Genomic DNA, 22439 nt, shown 5'->3' on the forward strand with positions numbered 1-22439 from the left:
CATTGGATAAATAGTGAACACGTGTGTCATGACTTTTTATAAGTTGTCCTTTTTGTGTAGTTTGTTTAATAGTGAAAATACATGTGGGGGAATTTTTTGTTGACCGTATAGAGTGGAGTTGTATGCGTGTGGCAGGAGTGGTAATGAGTTACGAGTCGATTCTTCGTTGCCCTTTTATTGATACCACGATTATATTGCAAAATAACAGCAAGAGTTGCATGAAAAAGTAATTATTTTTTTATCACTGCTCCTTGGTAAGAATTTTCATGAAGAAATCGATTTGCACAAAACTTTTTTGTAACTAATATTGTCGAGGCGTAAGAGATGTTAACAGGTGGAATTTTACGTTCTGGTTTAGTCCATTAAATACCAAAAATCAATCTCCTATTTGAATAGGTCTGCAAAGCCTCTTGCCTTAAACTAGTACTGGCTGATCACTGTAATAAAACATATCCCGCGAGTCGTAGTTACTTTATTCTCAGCTAAGATTCGCCTACATAGCCACCTTGATTAAGAATTTAATTTGCCTGCTCCCATCAGAAGGCCACTGGAATTACGAGAGTATGTGCAAAATTATGGTGTTTGTCTGCAGCATGACAAAAATCCTTACAGGTTTATAAGTAATTCACACAGGGTAAAAAGAATGGTTCTTTCCTATTTGCAAAAATGTTTTCGGTACTTATTGAAAATCTTGTTACACGGCAGACACTATTCTCAACGAAGTACATAAACATCTCAAACACTTTACTTATTTTTTTTAAAGTAAGATATCCTTCGTTTTACAGTGCCTCCGAGTGAGACAGTAACACTATACACGACTGTTCAGAAGCTCTGTTTCTTGATGGAAAAAGGCATTTCTGACAGCCCATAAAATCGGCAAAGGAGTGTCCTAAAATTGAAGATTCGTTGTACACCTACCTAACTTGGATAGCAAAATAGAAGACACACCTTTTACCACCGAAGTGTGGACATGTAGCTGGGTTCCTGCGGGGTGCAGCCTTCTAAAATTTTACATAAACTATTTTGCACTTAACGATACAGCGGTCGGTCTTAATTTAATATTTCTTATGTTTCCATCCAAGACATAATCGTTATTTAATATTGAGTACATTCTTCAACATGATCTGGTCAAATGTGTAAGCTTTTCTTTCTTACGAAACCTTTGTATTTTTATATGATTTTGGGTCCCTTTTCTTCAACTCGTGTTAAAATTGCGAAATAGCGAAGAAAGCTGCCACCGAATGTGATGCACACTGTGCGTCACGTAATTTAGTCAACCGTGATGCATAATCTGGTACTCCTTTGCTACATAAATGCAGGTTTACACATAATCCGAGCCAATACTTGGATAAACAAAGAGTGAACATTTCTGTTCAAACCGCTAGATGGCAGACTTTGCTCGATCTGTTAATTTGTAGCTATTAACGTTAGAAATATTGTTAAATCCCTCGTTCAGTAAATTGTTCTATATACATCATGTGAGGGCAAGACTACTCCTGTTTACTTCTGTCGGACATACAGATTAGCCTGTATGTTAATGCCAGTGCTTCCGTGAATAGAACAGAAGTTGCTTGTCACTGCTTGGAAGTTTGGCGTTTTGACTAGGCCCTACATTAATTTACCTTTGATCAATAAAATGAATATCAGTGTGGTGAACAATTGTAGCATTTAGTATTTACATTGGTACAAAGATGAAGGATTCTGGTAATAAGCTATATATATACGATTAGAGGATAGAGACTTCTAGCCGCAGATTCCTTACCATAGAATTATCCCCACGCGTGAGACTGCATTGGGAACTTTTTCGTGAGCAGTATTCCTGCACGCCAGTAGGTGGTGTTGTTTGACTCCGTGTGGTGACGGCGATTGCACCAGAAGTGATGTGCATGTTGTCTACATAGGTGCCACCCCAGCACGCTGACGTCAGTTCTTTTCTTTCCTGTTCCAGTCAGTGCAGGTCTGGGATGAGCTACCCCTTAGTAATTTTTTTACAAGTTTTTTTCCGACTTTTGTCGAAGTCCAGCTTCAAGCCATGCAGTGCCTGCCACCGATAGCAGTGACGGGCCCACACCCTGTATGCCTCTGGTGCCTCGAGTGCAACCACGACCCGAAGGCCTGCGCCGATTGCCACTGCATGAACCCGAAGGCCTTGAGGGAGTGATCTCTCAAGCTCCTTGTGGCTAGAGATCACTCCTGGCTGGGACTCAGGGAGAAATGGGAGGGGTCACTGGACCCTGAAGAATACCATCCTTATAATTCTATTGACGGGTGTGAAGATTTGGTTGAGGCAAGTAAACTGGACATTTCTCCAGATACTGTCATGCGTTTTTCCCCTACTGTGACCACTGAGGGGAGGTAGTGTCCTTAACAGAGGTGGTAAGTAGAGCGGCCAAAATCCTGGACCTAGGCCTACCCTGGTGGCAGTCAAGTCAAATATTTTGACAGAAGTTCTTCAGCTGTGAGTGTCCCCATCAGAACTGCTTCTCCTTTTTAATGAGGCACTTACTGACGTCCTGCTTGGGACCTCATCCAGCAGAGGGGGTCATGTAAACAGGACAATAGTCTGCCTCTAGTGCCCTGCTCCTGGAGACCCAAACTTCCTCTCACAACCTCCCACCCAGAATGCTTGGTGCTCCAAGCCCCCACTTCCTACGTAAATCCTGGCGCATTCCCAACAACACCACCAGATCGGGAATCCAAGAGGCTGGACACCTAGGGAAGAAGATGTTTTCTTACACCAGCCTGGGTCTGCGGGTGGTGAACACTGCGTACATTTTGGACATTAATCCCACACTCTGTGAGATACAATTGCGCTGGTGCTGCCAGTGGTCCCAGAAGAAGCCCAGGCTGTACTCTCCCAGGCTGTTGCCGATGGGAGGGATTTACCTATGTTCACAATTCAGTGAGGACTAGACACAACCGACTCAATAAGCAGGGCGATTTCATCGAAAGTGGCCTTATGAATCCACGTCTGGTTGAGGACGACTGACTTTTTAGTGATGTCCCAGCGTCTCTTACTGACATGCCTTTTGATGGCTTCCATCTCTTCGGAGACACAGCGGAGTCAGTGCTTGTGCCCTTTAAAGAGAGCATTTCCATGGCCCCTCGCACACCCCAATCCGCCTTTCGTGGCCATGGAAGGGGCTTCCAGGTCTGTCTACAACCCCACGTTCATGGGCCCACAGATGCTTCCCAGCTTCGGTGTGGCCCAGTACGCAGTACCCACAGACACCATGGGTTGGGCAACCAGCAGTCAGATCAGGCCACCACCCCTGCCACAACCTGTAAACCTTCCTAATCTGATGTTTTACCATCATGGGCACCCCGGGGACAGCCTGATTCACCATCACCTGCCCACTGGCGGTCCATAACTTCTGATCGGTAGGTTTTTCAGATCATTCGAAGGGGCTACTTCCCCCCTTTGTAACTACCCCATTCCACCAACTTGTGACAGGCTGACAGAGGATCACCTATCCCTTCTCCGCCAGGAAGTGACATCTCTCTTGGCTAAGAGAACCATAGAGAGGCTGCTGTCACCAGAAGTAGGTCATAATTGCTATTCCTGCTACTTTCTGGAGCCCAAAAAGGAAGACAGCCTTCATCCTATCCTAGACCTATGCCCTCCCAATTTCTTCCTCAAGAAGGAGAATTTCAAACGTCTCAAGCTAGCTCAGGTCCTGTCTGCCCTTGACCCAGGAGACTGGATGGTCGTATTGGACTTGCAGGACACATACTTTCATATTCCTATCCTTCCTGCCCACATGCATTACCTGCAGTTCACGGTGGGCCACAAGGACTTTCAGTTCACCATCCTGGTCTTTAGCCTTACCAACACCCCCTCAGGATTTCACCAAGGTGATGGCGGTGGTTGCAGCCTCATCTTCAGAAATCAGGGGTGACAGTCCTCCCCCTATCTCGATGTCTAACTGTTGAAGATGGGCTCGGACCCAGGCTGTCATCTCCCAACTCCAGACTATGGCAGACCTTGTGCATTTGGTGGGGTTCCCTTTCATCGTGACCTCTCAGATGCTCCCTTTCATCAGAGATGTTCTGGACACGGTGCAGTTTCAAGCTTATCCTCCCGAATGACGAGTCCAGGATATTCAGGCCCTGATACAGATGTTTCAGCCTCTATCCTGGATGTCGTAAGACTGACCCTGAGACTGCTGGGACTCATTGTCTCCTGCATCCTGCTTGTGTCGCAGTCATTTGGGCCATTAATCCCACACTCTGTGGGATACGATTGCACTGGTGCTGCCAGTGGTCCCAGAAAAGCCCTGGATGTACACTCCAAGGCTGTTGCCTATGGGAGGGATGCACCTAAAATCACAATTCAGTGTGGATTAGACATGACCAACTCAATAAGCAAAGTGGTTTCATTGAAAGTGGTCGGGTAATGGAGGCCGCATCAGCACGCAATCACCAAGGGGCGTGGGCCTGAAATGAGACACCAACTGGCGAGATGGTGGTCGACGCACCAGTGTTCATCGATGGCCATATTGGGAGTAATTGAGGAGGCCCTAGATTAGCCAGTGATGACCATGTCAGCATGTATGATGCACACTATGCATGGGCCCCAACATCGGACACTGGTCTTCAAGATGCCAGATAAAAGCACCCCTGTCCAGACGCTTGACACTGCAAATAAGCGGCACATGCCTGGGGTGAGAGAACCAGTTAAGTGAAATACGCAGCGTGGTCCCCTTGACGATGTAAGTAGTGGAGTGGCCACCACAACGGTGCACCATTACTGTGACTTGGAGATTGTCAGCAAAAATGCCGCCATTGCACCTTTTTATAGCACAAATTACCCATTTGTTTACACCTGACTTACCACCTCTTTCTCTTAGTGTGTGACTACAGGGACACACTCCCCTACTCCCCAGGAGAAGCTGAGTGGTTACCCGAGACGTGTGAGTTTTGTGTGAGATTGCGGCTCCTATCACCATCTTGTTTATATAATTGTAATGTTTATTACATATTTATGTTGCTTGTGTGATTCACTTATATGATGTGTACCATCCAATACATGTTTTAACACATTCCCTCATGTGTTTCTCTTGTTCAAAGAATGCTTTGTGGATTCCTAACTGGTACTGAGTATCATGAGAAGTACCATGGAGGTGCTTGAGAGAGGGGATTAGCAAATGACTCACTGTTTATCTTTGTTTGTTGTCCCACTCTTTTTTTTTATTGTAGGACCACATCTGTGTTTCATACTACCTACAGGGGAGTGAAAATAGAACGCCTGCATGCATTTTTAGTATATTAAGCATGTTCCCCAATACAATGAATGAGCTTTTTCAACTACCCGGGGCCACACCAGAGATATACATCCTGTTGAAAGCCTGGGACTTTAATGGCATTTGCAAGGGCGGAAACATGTTGACATATTAGGATGGGTAATAAGACCATAATAACCTAGATTAACCCTTATTGCGATTTGTTTTTAATCATACCTACTGTCACTCTGAATAAAGGGACACCTTTGTGAACAGTAAGGTATTTTTATACCGCCAGTAGGATCTTCATAAGAGCTCCTGCAAGTCGATTGAGCCTAAACTGGCTTTTAAGAGCTAGGATGAACCCAATGACAAATCATGCCACTAGTAGAGTGGATAAGGGTCACTAAAAAAAGAAGGAAATCTTTTCTGAATAGGGACAACCACAGACAAGATGGTAATACCAATGGTATCATTGTTTACTGTAGGGTTTAGAGATACTCTATTAAGCCTTTATACCCTCCATCAGGAGATGGCTAATGCAGGTGTTCACGGACAACATAACCGCCATGTGGTAATGTAGCAAGCAGGGAGGGTTGGAGTCATGGACCCTTTGTCAAGAAGCCTACGGTCTGTGGATATGCCTGAAACTTCAGGGCATGTCCCTGCTGGTTCAACATCTGGCTGGCTCTCTGAGCGCCACAGCGGATGAACTCGGCAGAAGATGCCTCACAGATAACGAATGGCTTCTCCATCCGGAGGTGGTGCAAGGTTTCTTTCAGCAGTGGAGAGAGCCTTGGTTAGATCTGTTCGACACTGCTGAGAACACAAAATGTCAGCAGATCTTCATGCTGGAATTTCACAAGTGTCTCGCTCTGAGATGCTTCTCATCTAGTGTGGAGCTCAGGCCTCCTGTACGCTTTTTCACCCTTACCACTCTCAGGAAGATCAGGAACAACTGGGCATAAGTCATCCTTGTGGCTCTAGAATGGGTATGGAGAGTTTGATATCCCAAGCTGTTGTTCATGGCCATCAATCCTCCGATCAGACTGCCCCTTAGCGAGGATCTTATGTTACAACAGCAGGGAAAGGTCCTCCACCTGAACCTGTCAACTCTTCACCTTCTTGTGTGGAGATTGAGCGGCTAACAGTTGACAACTTTCGAACTTTCTCCCGAAGTATGTAAAGTTATCTTGGCATCCAGGTATCCCTCCACCAAGATGGTATGCACCTGCCATTGGGGACAATTTGTAGCTTGGTATACAGAAAGACACTTTGATCCCCTTTCTGCCCCCCTATCTTATGTTCTCCTTTTCATCCTTTCTGTTGCCCAGCAGGGCTCTGCTCTGGGCACTCAAAAGGGCGATCTCTCTGCTATTTCTGTGGTTGCCTGATCACCCATCCCTCGTTAAATCCCCTATTATAAATGGGTTCTTGAAAGGTTTGCAACATTTGTTTCCACCTTCCCTTTCCATTATGCCCCAGTGGGACCTTACTTTTCTTATGTGTGCTTCCTTTGGAACCTTGCACAGTTATCAACTAAGGCTCCTTACCATCAGGACGGTCTTTGTTGTGGCTATGACATCTGCCTGAAGGGTCAGTGAGCTTCAGGCTTTGTCATCCAAGACTCCCTACCTGAACACCTACCCAGACAAACTGGTGCTTCGTTTTAGAGCTTCCTTTCTACCAAAAGTGGTCACTCCCTTTCACGTAGGCTAATCCATCACCTTGCCTACTTTCAATGCTTCGCCACATCCCTCTAAAGGAGAAGAGCGACTTCACCATCCAGACCCAAAAAGAGCGTTGTCCTTCTACCTTTATTGAACACGAGAGTTCCAGGTGGACGACCATCTCGTCATGGGGTATGTCCGAGAGAAGAAAGTACGGGCTGTGAAGAATCGGACCATCTCCAGATGGATAGTGCTCTGTATCAAGATCTGATGTATGTTGTATAAGAAGCAACCCCCTGAGGGCTTGTGTATTCACTGCACCAGAGTGAAAGCTGCGACCACTGCATTAGTCGGCAGATTTCCGGTCCTGTATATCTGCCATGCAGCAATGTGGGCTTCCTTGCACATGTTTATGAAGCACTATTGCCTGGACAGGCAGGTCCATCGGGATGGGCATTTTGCCAGTTCAGTGCTGCAGGATTTCCTTGTGTGAAATTGGACCGCAAATCCGACTATCGAGGCGATACTGCTTGGATATGTATTCTAATGTAAGGAATCTGCTGCTAGAAATCTCTATCCGATAACTAAGTTACTTACCTTTGGTAACCCCTTATATTGTAGAGACACTAGCTAGCCGCAGATTCCCTACCGACCCACTCATCATCCTTTCTGCTCTGCAAACGGATTTCTAGGGACATGGCTGGTACCCTTTCAGGGCCCTAGTTTTGCCACACCAGTGTTTAGTGTTCTTCGTGACTGTGTGCTTCTAGCGTGGAACATTGTGAATAGAAACGGACGTCAATACGCTGGGGTGGCGCGTACATAGGCTTTGCGCATGTCACTTCTGGTGCAGACTATGCCATGCGGAGCTGAATGATGCCACCTGTCAGTGTGCGAGGGTACTGCTCACAAAACAATTCCGGATCCAGTCATGCGTCTGAGGATGATTCTAAGATAAAACCATTTGCAGCTGGTAAGTCTCTCTACCAGGTAAGGCATCACAGAAGGTAAGTAACTTGTCCATTAGTCCAGTGGTTCCCAACCTTTTCACTTCTGTGGACCCCCATTTTATCAATACTGGAGCCCGGGGACCCCCACTGAATCATTATTAGAACCGGGGGACCCCCACTGAGTCAATACTGATAGCTGGGACCTAATATTATTACATTTTTTAAGCTGCCGAGGGCCCCCTGACGAGGTTTCGCGGACCCCCAGGGGTCCCCGGCCCACAAGTTGGGAACCAATGCATTAGTCCATATGTACGTGAGAGTGTTGCAGAGTGGTAGTGTCTTTCCTCATGGTCACTTCATAGCACCTGGAAGCCAGCTGGTCTTGGTGACTTGTGGGAAGCAGGTACTGTATGACACAATATACTGTTATCTGTATTATGCAGCTTGAAGAGGTCTGAATTTCATTATTGGTGTTCCACGCATTGACAGTTTAAGCCTGGAGAGTTGACTATATTGTTGGATGGGTTTTCTGAGTGTATGTGCATTTCTGTTTTTGCTGACTCTCACTGTGACTGATAGTCAGCCCAGTGATTGTGGTTTGCCTTTTTAAAGAAGGGACCCGTCAATCCCCTTGTGTCGGCGTGTCCCCATATTAACTAGGACCTGAAGGCTATCCTGAAAAGTGTGCTCCTCTAGAGGTCCTTTTTAAACACCTTCAGTTGTTTTTTATTGCGCTGCCATTTTGGGTTTAGGACCTAGGTGTCTACTCATTGTACATGTCGATTTTGTCAGTTTTTTTATGTAGTGAAAAAAAGAGGTTGCATAGTTTTTTTTTATTTATTTTTTAGCTGGCCCCCGGTGGTGCCTAATTGAGGCGTTACTGCATACCGAGGCAGTCCAGTCTTGTTCTACCTCATGCCTTTTTCATCCGCCACCCTGTGTCTCCTGTTTCTTTATCTCTATGTCGAGGTTCTTTTTCATCCCTGCTTTTTCATTTTATCACTGTTTTCCTATGTGTGTGTCTTTAGCCTCCTTTCTCCTTGTTCTGCCTTGCTCTCCGTTGCTCTGGGTCAAAGTCTGAGGATGAATAATAAGCCCCAGTCTGTAAATATTAAGAGCCGGTGCCCACCCCCAGCAGGCACATATTAAACATAGCTTTCTTTGAAACGGGCACCCTGGCTGTGAAGAAACTTGAGAACTGTACAGAAAGTTGTCTTCAGAAATTATTTGTGTTTAATAAACCTCCACTGGCACAAAATAAGCGTGTTTGAATGTTTCTAAGACTCTTCCCACGTTTAAGGGGGCGTTAAATATGATTAATAAAGAATGTCCTTTTATTTGCAGGAGGCTGCTGAGCTGTCCTCTGTCAAGCCCCGGCTGGACCAGCTCGGCGTCCCTCTCTATGCTGTTGTGAAAGAGAATATTGGGACCGAAGTCACAGACTTCAGGAAGTATTTCAAGGGGGAAGTCTACCTCGATGAAAAAGTGTGTTCATCTCTGACGGTCTTATTTTCTGTTTATGTGCTTTTGTTACATATAACCTCTGCTCCTCACCTATAGACACCTTTCTCAGATGGGTAGAGGGTTTTCAAGTTAGTGATTCAGGAAAAGCGCTATCCGTCCTAAGGCAAGCACAGAAAATGGGATTCCTCTCGGTTGGGAAGTGAAATACAGCCAACATTGGAGTGATGTGCCTCTTGCGCCACGAGTCCCAATGTCTCAGCATGTTCCTGTGCTAATGAAGCTAAGCCCCTACATCCAACCTCTGCTGAATAGATTTTTCCTGTCACTGTAAACAGCAACACAAGTGTATGCTGAGAAGAAGCTTGCATTGCTACCCCCTAGGGATGGGAGCACAAAATGGCCACTGGATAAAATCCAACAACAATCCCGAAACTATGTAGTATCTAGCTCATGAACATGCAGTAAATTGTGTTGTTTCGACTCTGCACAATTTTACGTCTCTATAAATGGCCATTCTTTACCACTGTCCGAGTAAGAAATCCACCTAGCTCAAAAGGCTTCTTTGGAGACAGAGCCCATAATGATGTCATGTGACCACCAGTGTGGATGAGATTTCTGTCAATCTTAGGATGCCTGCACAGACTTGATCATAAAATAAGCCTGTGCCTAATCGGTTGGAAGCGATGTACATAGAGAACATTTACTTTATTTTTCCCTTGAATACACCACTTTGCATTAATCATGATGATCTGTGCAGAATTTTAAGTGCACATTTCGCTGAGATCCTGTTAACTTGCATATCAAGTTGATGGTTGAGCGAAGTGGAATTTGCTGTAGTGCGCCATGGCATCCATCCTTCATAGAGATTATCTTTGGTTTTAACTTATTCCAAAAAAGGCACTGGTCTAAAGCTACTGCTTTACGTCTTTAACTTCGAGTTCAAATGCAGATTGGCAAAGCTTTTCTTGAGTGGGTTCTGCACCGCTTTTTTTTTAAAGAACTTACTTATTCATTTTTCATTTAAGTCGAATTACAAACAGTGCAGCGCAGGAGATACAAGATCACCAAGACAGTTTTTTTCTGTAAGGAGAGAGGCACAGGCATCCACAGGTAGGTAATACAATACACACCTCAGGGCAACTATTAAGTAAGAGAACACCCCATATGTCTAGGTTCCGAACAGGGTCCCCGTCTGCTTGCCCAATCAGAATAAATGGGGTCTATTGTTGACACACTCGGTCAGTACATAAAACATACAGAACAGCCAGGTAGGTCAGCCATCCATATCTGTACTGGTGTCTGCGTCTGAATCTGCATCATCATTAAAACGGTTGAGCAGTTGACCCCATCGCAGTATTTCTGCAGCCGCCCCATCGTCAGTGCATGCTAGGCGCAAGCGCAGTTCCTCTGCTGCTCCTCACTCTTGGAGATATCTGAGCCAGCGATCGACCACTGGTCGCCTAGGGCCCCACCAACCCACGGCCACGCTACGTTTGGCCAGCTAGAGGGCAATTAGCTCGAGCTTATAAGGAATCTTCCACCCCCCAGGCCTGCCCACCGCTCCCAACAAGCAGGCTCCTGTTTCCAGACCAGTAACCTCCTCAATTTTGAGGGCCACTTCCTTTCAATATCGTTGTACCCCATCACATGACCATGCCAGATGTAAGAAGTTGGCACCCTCCTCTCCGCAGCATTTATGTTTACCTCCCCTAGTAGGGTCCATTTTGATCAATTTATACGGGATCACATAGGTACAGTATAAAAAGTTGAAATGTATCAACTTAAATCTATTATTACATGAAACAGTATGTACCAGTTCTGATGCTCTAGTCCAATCAGCGTCAGAGAGCAGGCTCACTAAACCTTGCTCCCAGGTGCTATGCACCACACAGGGCTTCGGGATCATATCTGCCTTAAGCGCCTTGTAGAACAGTGTGATCAGGTGTCTCCTCACTCCCCAGCAGAGCAGTACCCCTAGCATCTCTGATCCCCGCTGTGCAGCCGGAAAGTCACACCGCACCTCCTTTACTACACTCTCCAATTTGGCATATTGTAAAAAATGACCCGGGCCTAACCCAAACGCCTCCTGCGCATCCTGTAGGAAAAAATGGCTTCCCAGGATACAAATCACCTGCCATCATGGAACGTGGGACTTCCTGTACAATATGTTACAGGTTACATGGAAACATCTAACATATCTCTCCCACTGAGGTATGGTAGTAGTGTGGTATTCTTTAGATGCTGAAGATGAACTCTGGGTATTGAAACTCCAAATATAGTTGATTTCGCCCCTAAAGGGTAGAGGAAGCAGATCGGAAGTGATAAGAAGGTTAGTACAAATACCATAATGCAAGAGCTCTAATTATGAGTAAAATAGAGCATAGGAAAATAGGTTTGATTCTAACAGACAGTAGTCTCTTCCTCTACCGTTCTGATACCCAGTGCATACATTTTAAAGCTAATGCAGTGATATTGCTAAAATGGGTTGGATCCACTTATGTTTATTGAATCTTCTATTTTTGTTCCCTCTCTAGAAAAGTTTCTACGGCCCTTTCATGCGCAAAATGGCCTTTTCAGGCTTTGTTCGCCTGAGTGTGTTGAAAAACTTCCACCGGGCGTGGAAGAATGGGTACTCAGGCAATTTAGATGGAGAAGGCTTTATCCTTGGAGGAGTCTTTGTTATTGGCAGCGGAAAGCAGGTACTGGTTCATAATTGTCCTCCTTCCGTAATGAAAATGGTATGTCATGTATTGAAATATGTTCTGCAAAATCTATCCATTCGCTATAGTAAATGATTCCATATTAAGGTACACCGATGTCCAAAAAGCCCTTTCCTCTACATTATTGACACCTTTTCACATTGGGGAGTGTAACAGGACATGTGTTCTCCGCATAAGAAAACAATATTTTTGTATATTTCTGTATGTTTTGGGTTACCTAGTTTCCCCCCCCCTTGTGAGAAGTAAATTCTCCATGCCCAGAGCATTGAGAAACCATTTTCACCTGTGGGTAGATAACTTTCAAGTTTTCAAGTGCTTTGTTTGAAGGAAACAAGAAATAAAAAGGTGAAGTGTTTTTTGTACAGCGCCCATGTCCTAGTGATCTGTCCTTTCATCTCTCCATGGTAACCAAGAGTCACAGACCCAGTTTAACAATCAGGAATTTATCCACCATCTTCCTGTGGTCTAATATTGAGACCACAGTATACCCAGTGCCTAATATTGAGACCACAGTATACCCAACCTTTATTCTAGTTGGTCCCTGACTCTTAGTGTGAAACTCGGGTGTGCTATGCCCTGTCAAGGCTGATGGCATTCTTTGCACATCTTTGGACACACTGCACTGGTATCATGGTTTCAAGCCATGTGTGTTTCATTTGTATTTAGTTAGTGCAGCAGACAGTGGAAGTCAATGGTTCCCATAAATGTTCAAAGGCAGTAGCCCCATCCTCAAGAACGGTTGACTTCCGGCAGCCTTCTTATCATTCCTCAGTTAGCAGACAGCTGTAAAAGGAATTGACACGCATTCGGTGGAAGTAAGCTGACAGCTTTCTACCATTCCTCCCAGAATGCACTGCCTCTTGTAGAGACTCCATGTTGGAAGTGAGAAGACCATTTTTGGTGCAGTGGTCAACTGATATCTGTCCCATGTGACTTCTACAGTGTTTGGCTTTCTATGCTTTAAGATGTCCGCATTGTCCATAACCAGCAGAAACTAAACGTTTAACGCTGCGAAAGTGCACAGTTACATTGATTTATTTTTTATTTTGACAATTTATACAGTGGAGCTAAACCAAATAAACAACAAGATTCTTTACAAAGAATAGATGGTAAAAAGAGACTTAAGCTTTTTAAACTAGCTGTGTTTTGTACTGTTCGGGGCACCTACGTTTTTTTTTGCATGTCCTTGTCGCAGGATTTGTACAAACGTTTTTTTTTTTAATGTCACAATATACATAATAAGTAACAGTTTGACCATTGCATTAATTGAGTCCACAATCTTACTACAAGTTATTCACCAGGAATTTGACATATACTTACTGGCCATGTCCCACAATGTCAGTTATTAATTACATTGCATAATCCCGTTCTCGCTTTTGTTCGAGTTATCCATTTCACAGTGTGCTACTTGCTACATCTTCCCACCAGAATGTTTTGCAGTTTCGGTTGCCTGCCTAATCTTATTTGTAATTATTATTGTGTCTCTGCTAATGCATTTCCCCCTGTGCTTGGAGATTTGTCTTCAGGGCATCCTGTAATTGGGAAATGTGTCGAGTAAGTTTAGGTTTTTTCATTACAGACAGACCATGTCTTTAAGCCATATTTCGACAAAGGACAACGGGCCCTTTCAGTAGCGCATGGCCACCGTTAGGCACTGCAATACCTCCGTGGTGCGTCAAGCAGCTCCTCGCTCAAATCTTTCTTCAGTAAACCCCGAGCCACCTGTTTCTCATTTGTGTTTCCCCGTATAATCAGGTGATTCTATGCTTCGAGTTTATGAGTGAGGTTGTAGTTATGGGAAGGTCCAGCGGGATAACTTGAGCAGATTGTTTGCAACATATTACGTATTCTGTTATGAAGACAAAAACAAGCATGCGCCGGGAGACTGGTCTCTAGCCCTTTGCACAAAACTCTGCCGCTTTCGGAGCAGTGCTGAGCAATGGGCACTTATTTTTGAGGGCCGGGGCTTATTCTTCTGTCTCAAGCATTTGCTGCGAGCAAAAGACACATATTGGAAAGACGGAGGAAGGGAAAGACGAATAAGCGTCACAAAGGGAGAAAGCAGAAAGCTGCTGGTGTGAGCTGAAGGGGCAAGGAGTGGCTGTAAATGGATAGAAGAGGCCATAGACCGCTTCAGGATTACGTTTCCTCAGTATTCGGTGCTCACACATTTAGCTGCAGCAGCCGCGAGTTTAAGAGGAGGGCTTTGGGCACCAGCACCTTTTTCTTTACAAATTAAGCACTGTTTCGGAGCCTCGCTGCCTGCGGGCTCCTCTCATCTTTGAGGGAAGGCTTCGGACTGGAAGAGGGATTCGGATAAAGGAGTCAATCCCCATCGGTCCTCTGACTTCAACAGAACCAGCCATCAGGGCCATAAGGGCCGAAAGACCCTCAAGCCTCATACATGCTTCGGTTCGGAACTTTTTTTGGAATGAATTAAAGTAGCTCATATTCCATTCTAAGTCCAGTTGGGTATTCTTCCTCAATTGATCTAAAGAAAATAGCAGGCTTTTCGTATACCTCTTTAATAGATACAAAGCAGTGCATTTTCTGTAGACCCTAGGAATCATGGTTATGGTCAGTGACCTTACAAATCTTGAGAAGTGGGCAACCTCTTGTGTGCTTTGTAAAAGCAGCAGATCATGCAAGAGGCACTTTTTGTGCAAAGGCTTCTTCCTCAGTAGCACCTCCTTGTCTAGCAAACACTCTCTCCCCCCCAACCGAACCCCCTCCCTCAAATGAGTGGATGCAAACACAGGAGTGCTTAAAGTACTTACATTAGTTTGTTATATGCTATCCTAAAATAGGAACTCAGAAAGGGTCTAATGTGGGCTATCATTGATTTAAATGTTTTTCAGCACAATCGCTGACTGGGAGTTACTTATACTTCAGTTACATTTGTGGTTACTCCCATAGAAATGCTTTCTCTTGCCCTTATAAAGAAGATATTCCTGGCTGTTAAAGAATGCAAACACATACTCTTTGAAATCACAGTATGTGTTGCAGGTTTATGATAGAAAGACAAAACATTTGTGGAGGCGAGCAAGATTATGACACCCGTGCCTTGACCCCTCCCAGAGTTTGATGTGTAGCCTTGGCAAGTTAACTTCATTGTGGAGTTGAATTTCACATTAAGCGCTTTAGAGCTACAGGTGCAAAACTATTGGAGTCAGATAGTTAAAAAAGTGATGACATCAAAAAGTACTGGAATCCATCACATATTTTTGCTTTTCCAATGAAGTGCTTGCATTATTTTATGTATGCGATAAAGTGTTCATTTGGTGTGGTGGTGGCATATTGATTTTTAAAGCACATTCTCAATAAAGGGGAAAGAATGAATAAAGAAAGAAGGAAGGGGAAAATGGTGGAAAAGGGGAAAAGCAAAGGTAGACATGAGAAAAATGAAAAAGTAGATAAACATAGCAAGAGTAAACAAAAGAAAAAAGAAAGAAATTTAATAAGAATGCACAACGAAAAAGCGGAAAGAAAGTGCGAAAAGAGAGAAAGAAATAAAAAAGGAGAAAGTCGAAAAGCAAGAGGGAATAAAAGAAATCGAGAAAGGAAAATATCAGAGAAAGTAAAAATATAGAAGGAAGAAGAGGCAAATAGGAAAGGAGAAAAAGAAGTAAAGAAATAATTTTTCCGAAGATGGTAGGCTGTATCATTCTGCACTATCGGCTTTTGAGTCCTCACAGAAACTGACACATTGTTTTAAATAGCTACCTTATCAAGTGGGCAGATGTATATTCTCAAACCTACTGATAGGCAGTTATCATATGTGAGCTACTAATTGGTAGCCTTTCGACCTACTGCTCGTGATCGACCTGTTCAAGACCCCTAATTTAATATCATCCTCTTTTATAGGAGAGCATCTATTTAGGCCACCAGTGCATGAGACTCTGGAGAGGATACAAAAGTTGAATGAGACATGTAGAGCAGTGGATTCTGTACAAGATAGAAGTGAGTTCAAAGTAGGTGTGCCCTGGTATAAGAGTGGCACATGAGGCCACCATTTGCAACACCACAGCAGTCTACTTTTCAGTATTTCGGACAGTGACACCAAATCGTTACACAAAATAATCTTTTCTGCTAAAGACAGAGGGAGCGGACAGTGCCAGAGTCCCTACAACATGAGGCAAGCATCTCCCGCCCCTCCACAACACAAAATACTTGTAGAAAGCAGAATAAAAGACTAACTCTCAAAATAGGAGTCCTTTATAACAGCAAAATGGGTTATAGACTTAGCAGTATTTGGATATTGTATTCAATTTATAAAAAAAAAAAATCCTCCCTCAATCATATTGAGAAATAAAATTAGATGGTAGATCACATTAATTTTGATCTAGAGAAGGTAAAGAATCTGCTTCCAAAAGATACAATGGAAGAAGTGTCCAGGCATGAGAGATGCAAGGGAGTATACTCGTGTCCTTTTTCAATCCCCAGACAGGATTTAAGATTAATTAATTTGTGCTAGTGTTTGCCAGTGCTCAGCACGGGTACTTATTTCTCACGACCAGTATTTATTTCTGATATTCCACTGCATTGTGGCACTTTTTTTTATGACCAGAGAGGTAAAAGTAGTATTTTGAGCAGAGACACAGAGTGTTTGAAAATTCAGTATGCAATAAAATGAAAATTTTACCTCATCCAAGCCATTCTTACAGCATTGTGTGACCTGTAAGAGTCTGTCACATGTGTTGGAGTGTGGTGGTCAGTAATTAACAGTGGCACTGGCATTTAGTGGGGCTGATAGGGGCAGTGGGTGGTGCAAGTCGTATGGGACAGAATAAACTCCAACAGATATTACAAAATTACTGGTGGGTGACAGCATACCCGATATTAAAAGCTTTTTCATGTATACCCTTACCCAGACAATTGAGTGTTGGAGGGAGGTACTGTTATGCAATGTCAAGAAGCCCGGACTAAATGAAAACTTTCTCAAAAGCAGATGGGAATATAGAAATGGTGCACGCAAAACCAACACAGAAGGCAGCATTAGCATCACGAACCAAATTCTCCTTTGACAGATGTTTCATTCTCTGATGGTGAGAATATTGTTGAAGTTGTTGAGAGTAATGTCATCTTGTATCCTCCTCATCCTAATGCTCGTCTTCACGTGAGCCCGGTTCAGGAGTTGTTAAATAGCCAATGGTGTCATGTTAAAGGGCACTGGGAGGACTCAGAGTTGTTTTATCAAAATTAAGCAAGGAATTTAATCAGTGGAATCTCCATAGTAATTGAAGGATAAGGCATTTCAAGCATCTAGTCCCCAGGGTCACAATCGCATGAGATGCATCACAGGTAGAGTGGAGACCACATCACAATCAGTTAAGCATCAGAGGTCACTGGTCTCCGAAAAATGCAGTAAAACATATCAGTTGTCTAGAATGGTTACGTTTTTGGCATTAAAAGCATTTCAAAGCCAGATTCATAGTGGGGTGTTGCAAAATGACAGGTACAAATACAACAGTCTTGTTCTACACAAATAAACGAGGAGGACATCTCTCCAACCTGTTATCAGAATTAGTTCAAAAGATCTGGCCTTGAGCAATAGTAGAGCGCATTATACTAGAAGTCCATCATGTACCATGAGGAGAAATCATTCACACAGCCCGAGTACACAAGAAGACAGCTAGGCTGATGGAAAAGGCTAACCTTAATCTCCCCATTGGAAATGGAAACAATCCTTAGTCACGCACATTTGAGGGGGGGGGGGTGTTCCAAGCGCCGATTTCTTGCAAAAAAACGTGCTGGAGGAAGACATTGCATCCAGACATCAGCACTTTCAGTCTTTAGGAAATACACTGTTGATTAGTTGGTACATAATGTTTGCATAGACTTTTCCCCAATTCTGCCAATACAGGGAGAATGAACACGTTTCAGCATCTACCATGAAAATACAGTAGTTCTAATTGTCCCACAGTGGTCAGGCTAAACATAGTTCACTTAATGAATCTGTTCAGTGGAAAAGTACTAAAACTATCAGTTTCCAAAGATTTGCTGACATTACCACATCTAAAACATTTGAAGTTAGCATTTTGACTCCTGGGTTGTTAAAACTTCAGCACTTACAGTTACCCAAAATATATCTGGGTTTTAAAAAGGAAACAAAAAAGCCTGTCTTGAAAACATTGTGAATCTAAATGGGAACGTTTTATTAACTTGTACTCAAGAAATAGTTTTAGGGTTAATAGTATAAAGTCATAATACAATACCTGGACTATTTACTGAAATGCAGACTAATCTGTGCTTTATTAAAAATACATTCACCAGCCAAACGTGCTAAAATACAGATTTTCTACACCATTTTTATACAATTTCACGTAGGAGCTAAAAAGTTCAAATTAAATCCAGCACAAAAGTGGAATTATAATCGGTTCTAGCAGTTTTCACCATACCTGCCTCCGGAGCCTATACATAAATACATTTATGGTGAATTTCCCCACGCACCATACTGGATCTGGAATATTTTCATAGCAACTTCCTTGTGTGATGGTTGGTTCCTTTCCACCCTGGTTGTAATGTTGTGGCCACTGTATTTGCCTCACCTCCACGTGCTGACGTCTTTTCCTTTTCTTCCACATTTTGTGACTTGGAGCTCGCTCTCTTGAGTTTAACAGATATCAGAAATTACTGTTAAAATGTATCCTGTGTGCAAGGGACATGTCCCCTCCTAAAGCAACAGGATTCAGGCAGTGAAAATAGTGCCACAAACAGATATCAGTGGTGGATTCACACAAGGTCGGTCTCTGGAGTCTGGGTTTCAGACAAGATTCAGTGTTGTGCACTAAGTGCTCCAGATTGAACCAAAGTCCATCCGTAAAGCTAAACACTGCCTTGGAGCATGAATGGAAGTTGAAGAAGGCCCATCCAGGTTGGAGAATGCATTTCAGACTACCCCATAAGATCACAAGTCGAAATGTATAGTCACTAAGCAGATGTTCTCCTCTGCTTGCTTGCTCTCAAGTCTGTCAGTACAATCTGTCTCCTGAGGAGAGATATTTCCACTTGGTATGGGACATGGTGGTAGACATTTTGCCCTTATTCCCAGAATCTCCAATGCCTCATCCAAGATGCATCAAGGTACTCCCAGCAGGTCGGGTCTTGATAGTACCAACAACCTGAGTAGAACATTTGGGACTAGCATGGTGCTTAGGCCCCATGCTTGGATCTTGTCCACCAGATTCTCGAGTGACATCCCTCTTCGGAGACAAGGTACACTAGACTGTTGAACATTTCAAGAACCAGAAAGCCACTGCATGCTCTCTTGGGCTTGCTCCACCTGTTCAGCATTTCCCTCAACAGGTTCGCAGTTTCCGGGGCTTTGGGAGGGGATACCAACAGAGGCATAGATAGGATATGCCTAAACCACGACATCAACAGGATTTCTAATCCTTTTGAGGTAGAGGCTGGGGAGCAGGTCGACAGCGCCCAGGCACCCTGGGGCAACTGTCTACCCAAACCACGAACCCAGCAACCCTCCACACCCCACAACTGCCTTAAACCATCTTAGGTTACCCTCGGTGCACACAAAGGCCGGTGGGAGGTTGCATCACCTTTTACCTCCCCAGGTATAGGAGTATCACGTAAGATCACTGAGCGCTCACAATTGTAGAACACGGTTATTCACTACCCTTCTTGTCACATCCCCTAGATATGACACCGAAACCACAACATCTCCCGGAGAGCTACTTGCCAATGTGATGAAAAAAGACAAAGCTTTGTCCCATCCTAAACTTCTCTGTTGAACTTCTTCCTTGGGAAGGACGGGTTCAGAATGCTCACCCTGGCTCAAATTTCTGTCTCCTCATCAACTTATTGGAGTTACAGGTGATTCACTTGGAGCTGAAGGCATTCCTCAAGACTACCAAGGAGGAATCAGTTCACGTTCTCACAATGAACATGACTGCCTTGCGGTACTACTGCAAAAAGATTGAAATGGGGTCGTTGGTCCTGTGCCAAGAAGATCCACGTCTTTGGAAGTAGCTGATCAGCCTATGCCTCTCCCTAACTGCAAGACACTTCGAAGGATCTTTAAGTGCCAGGGGGAACAAACTCAGTTGACATTGCTTGGTGTGTAATGAATGGCAATTAAACTTGGAGGTGGCACAGGGCATCATCCAGCAATAAAGAGAACCGTTGCTTGACATATTGCTACTGCAGAGAATGTGCAGTGTTCAAGCTTTCACATGTTGGAAGTTCTCAAGACTGTTCTCCCTCAGAGGCTCATTTATTTGACACTACGCACTCTTCAGCCTCTTATCCATAGAGAAATCATACTGCAAAAGAAATGGGTTTCTCATCTGTAACAATGGGGTCAAGCTTGATGTTCCCCAAGTTTGCCTGTGGTTGGTCCACCTAGCCAGCAAGGGAGAAGAGTTGGTGTAGAAAATGGAGAAGTAAAGAATCCAATAATGGTGGTCACTTGATGAAACATTATGGGCTTACAGTTAATGGCATAATGATAAATCCACCTATGGTTGATGCCCAAAATAATAAGGTTTAAAATACAAGATACTATTCCAAATTGAACCACTGAATAGCTGAATAATACACAGCATGAAACTGTTGAACAGTGCCAAGTAATCAATATCTTATTTGTGAACGAATGTTGTATTATAGCTGCTCATTCTGTACCTGTTCTGTATGTGTGAGGAAGTGTGTACTGCTGTTGTTTCTGTTGTGCCTGTTGATTCTGGGAACGGTGCAGTGCTGCAGCTTTCTCTTGGCATTTGCCTTTCCTTTCTGTTAGTGAAGTCCTCACTGACACTTCCTACGAGGTACTAGTTTTATGTGTAGGTGAAGCTTCATGAAATGAGTTTACACTGTGCGAAGAAATTGTCATTACCAATGCTTGTTGTTCAATCCACAGATGTGATATGAGTTTGATTGTACCAGAACCTGTTAAATGTGAATTAATGTAAAATCAAGAAAATTGTCAAGGGGGAGTAAACTGCTTGCGCGCCTGGTCCTTAGTAAGTAAACTTACAAGGGGACGGGTATAGGTCGATGAACCCTTTGAATCGCATGGGGTATCCTAGTAATGCAGTGACCATTGAACAATAAACAACATCAATAATCATGAAACAATTTTAGTTAATCAGCTTCAAACCTATCTACTCATGAATTACCACAACTCGTTAAAGAGTTAACAATTTTTATTTCCCTATTGCTTACAATTGTAAATCATCTGTTAATTAGAACCTTATTCAATTTATTAATTCATTAATAAAACATCATCACTTAAGAAAACATATGCATAAAGGTAATTACATACGCCACTATATTAGCACTGATAGTGAAGTTCAGCAATTAAGTTTGTCAGTCAATTGTCTCTGTCAATGTCACCCTTTAACAGCCTACCTAACCAAGATTAGCATCAGCATGTGGGTCTTCATGCGAAAACAATTTAGAGAAAACATTATTTTGGAAAAAATCTACCTAGATGAGGATATCTATAATCAGCGCAGTTGGTACCTAGGAGAAAAGGCATAAAATTGTCATTCACATTTTTATAGCTATCTATCCAGGATGGATCAGCAACAGATCAGTCTTTGTCTTCAGGTCATCAATTAGTCAGCTACGAATCAGGCTCACAGTATGAACCCAATATCAGCACCTCGGACAGCATCTCCTGACGTCATCAATTTTCTTCCCGCAACTCTTATCTCTCGCCCCTTGTCATGACTTTTTATTAGGGTCTCCCAGTCCATCCCTCTAATTGCTAATTGGTCAGTCAGTCCGCAGATATGACTTTAACCTATAGTTTTTGTTTACCAAATCTACTAATTTTCATACATTCCAAGTCACAAGATGTGGATTGGTTCTTCATGCGATGCCCTCATCATCCGGCTCATCAGGTATCAAAATTGTTGCATATGGCTCTTCAGTCAGTGCCTCTATTGTTCAAGTCCTGGGAAAGTACGTTTAGCCTGCTCTACACATAATTGTAGCAAATAGTCTTCAACATCTCCTGTCCGCCGGTACATTGCAGAAAATTCTAGCTAAGTAATTTGAACTTCGAATGGGTCAAGGTTTTATACAGCATTTTCCAGTCCTTTGCAAGGTGTTCAGTTTTTCCATGTTTTGAGTGTGTGAGGCCCAGTGGAACAAGGCTTTTAGTTCAGCTAATTTAGTACTATAAATTAATGTAAAAAATAGGTTTACATCAAATTATGACATATTACAATTTTCTCATATTTTAATTATTGCGTACAATTTCAGTCGTTTAAGAACATATGGTGATCATACCCAGAGGGCACATTTTTCAAATGTGCACATTATTTTTCTACAATTAATTTCTCTATTTATTAGTAATAACATATAAATCATTAATTATTTTCCTAATTAGCATAGTTGCTTCAAAAGTCCCTCCTCTTATGACTAAAAATGTCATCACACATTCCCTTATCG

The 22439-nt window shown here is 43.3% G+C and overlaps 1 protein-coding gene across 3 annotated transcripts in view; it reads left to right on the forward strand.

The window, feature by feature from the left end:
- The window catches only part of PRXL2A (peroxiredoxin like 2A), a 156103-nt gene that overhangs the window by 121194 nt on the left and 12470 nt on the right, over positions 1 to 22439 (forward strand). For all 3 annotated transcript variants that reach the window (XM_069240646.1, XM_069240647.1, XM_069240645.1), the window contains exons 4-5: positions 9187 to 9327; positions 11841 to 12005. In XM_069240646.1, the coding sequence (XP_069096747.1) occupies positions 9187 to 9327; positions 11841 to 12005 (306 nt within the window). The remainder of the gene's footprint in view (positions 1 to 9186; positions 9328 to 11840; positions 12006 to 22439) is intronic.

Source organism: Pleurodeles waltl, chromosome 6 (genome assembly GCF_031143425.1).
Source record: "Pleurodeles waltl isolate 20211129_DDA chromosome 6, aPleWal1.hap1.20221129, whole genome shotgun sequence".
In the NCBI taxonomy this organism is placed as follows: domain Eukaryota; kingdom Metazoa; phylum Chordata; class Amphibia; order Caudata; family Salamandridae; genus Pleurodeles; species Pleurodeles waltl.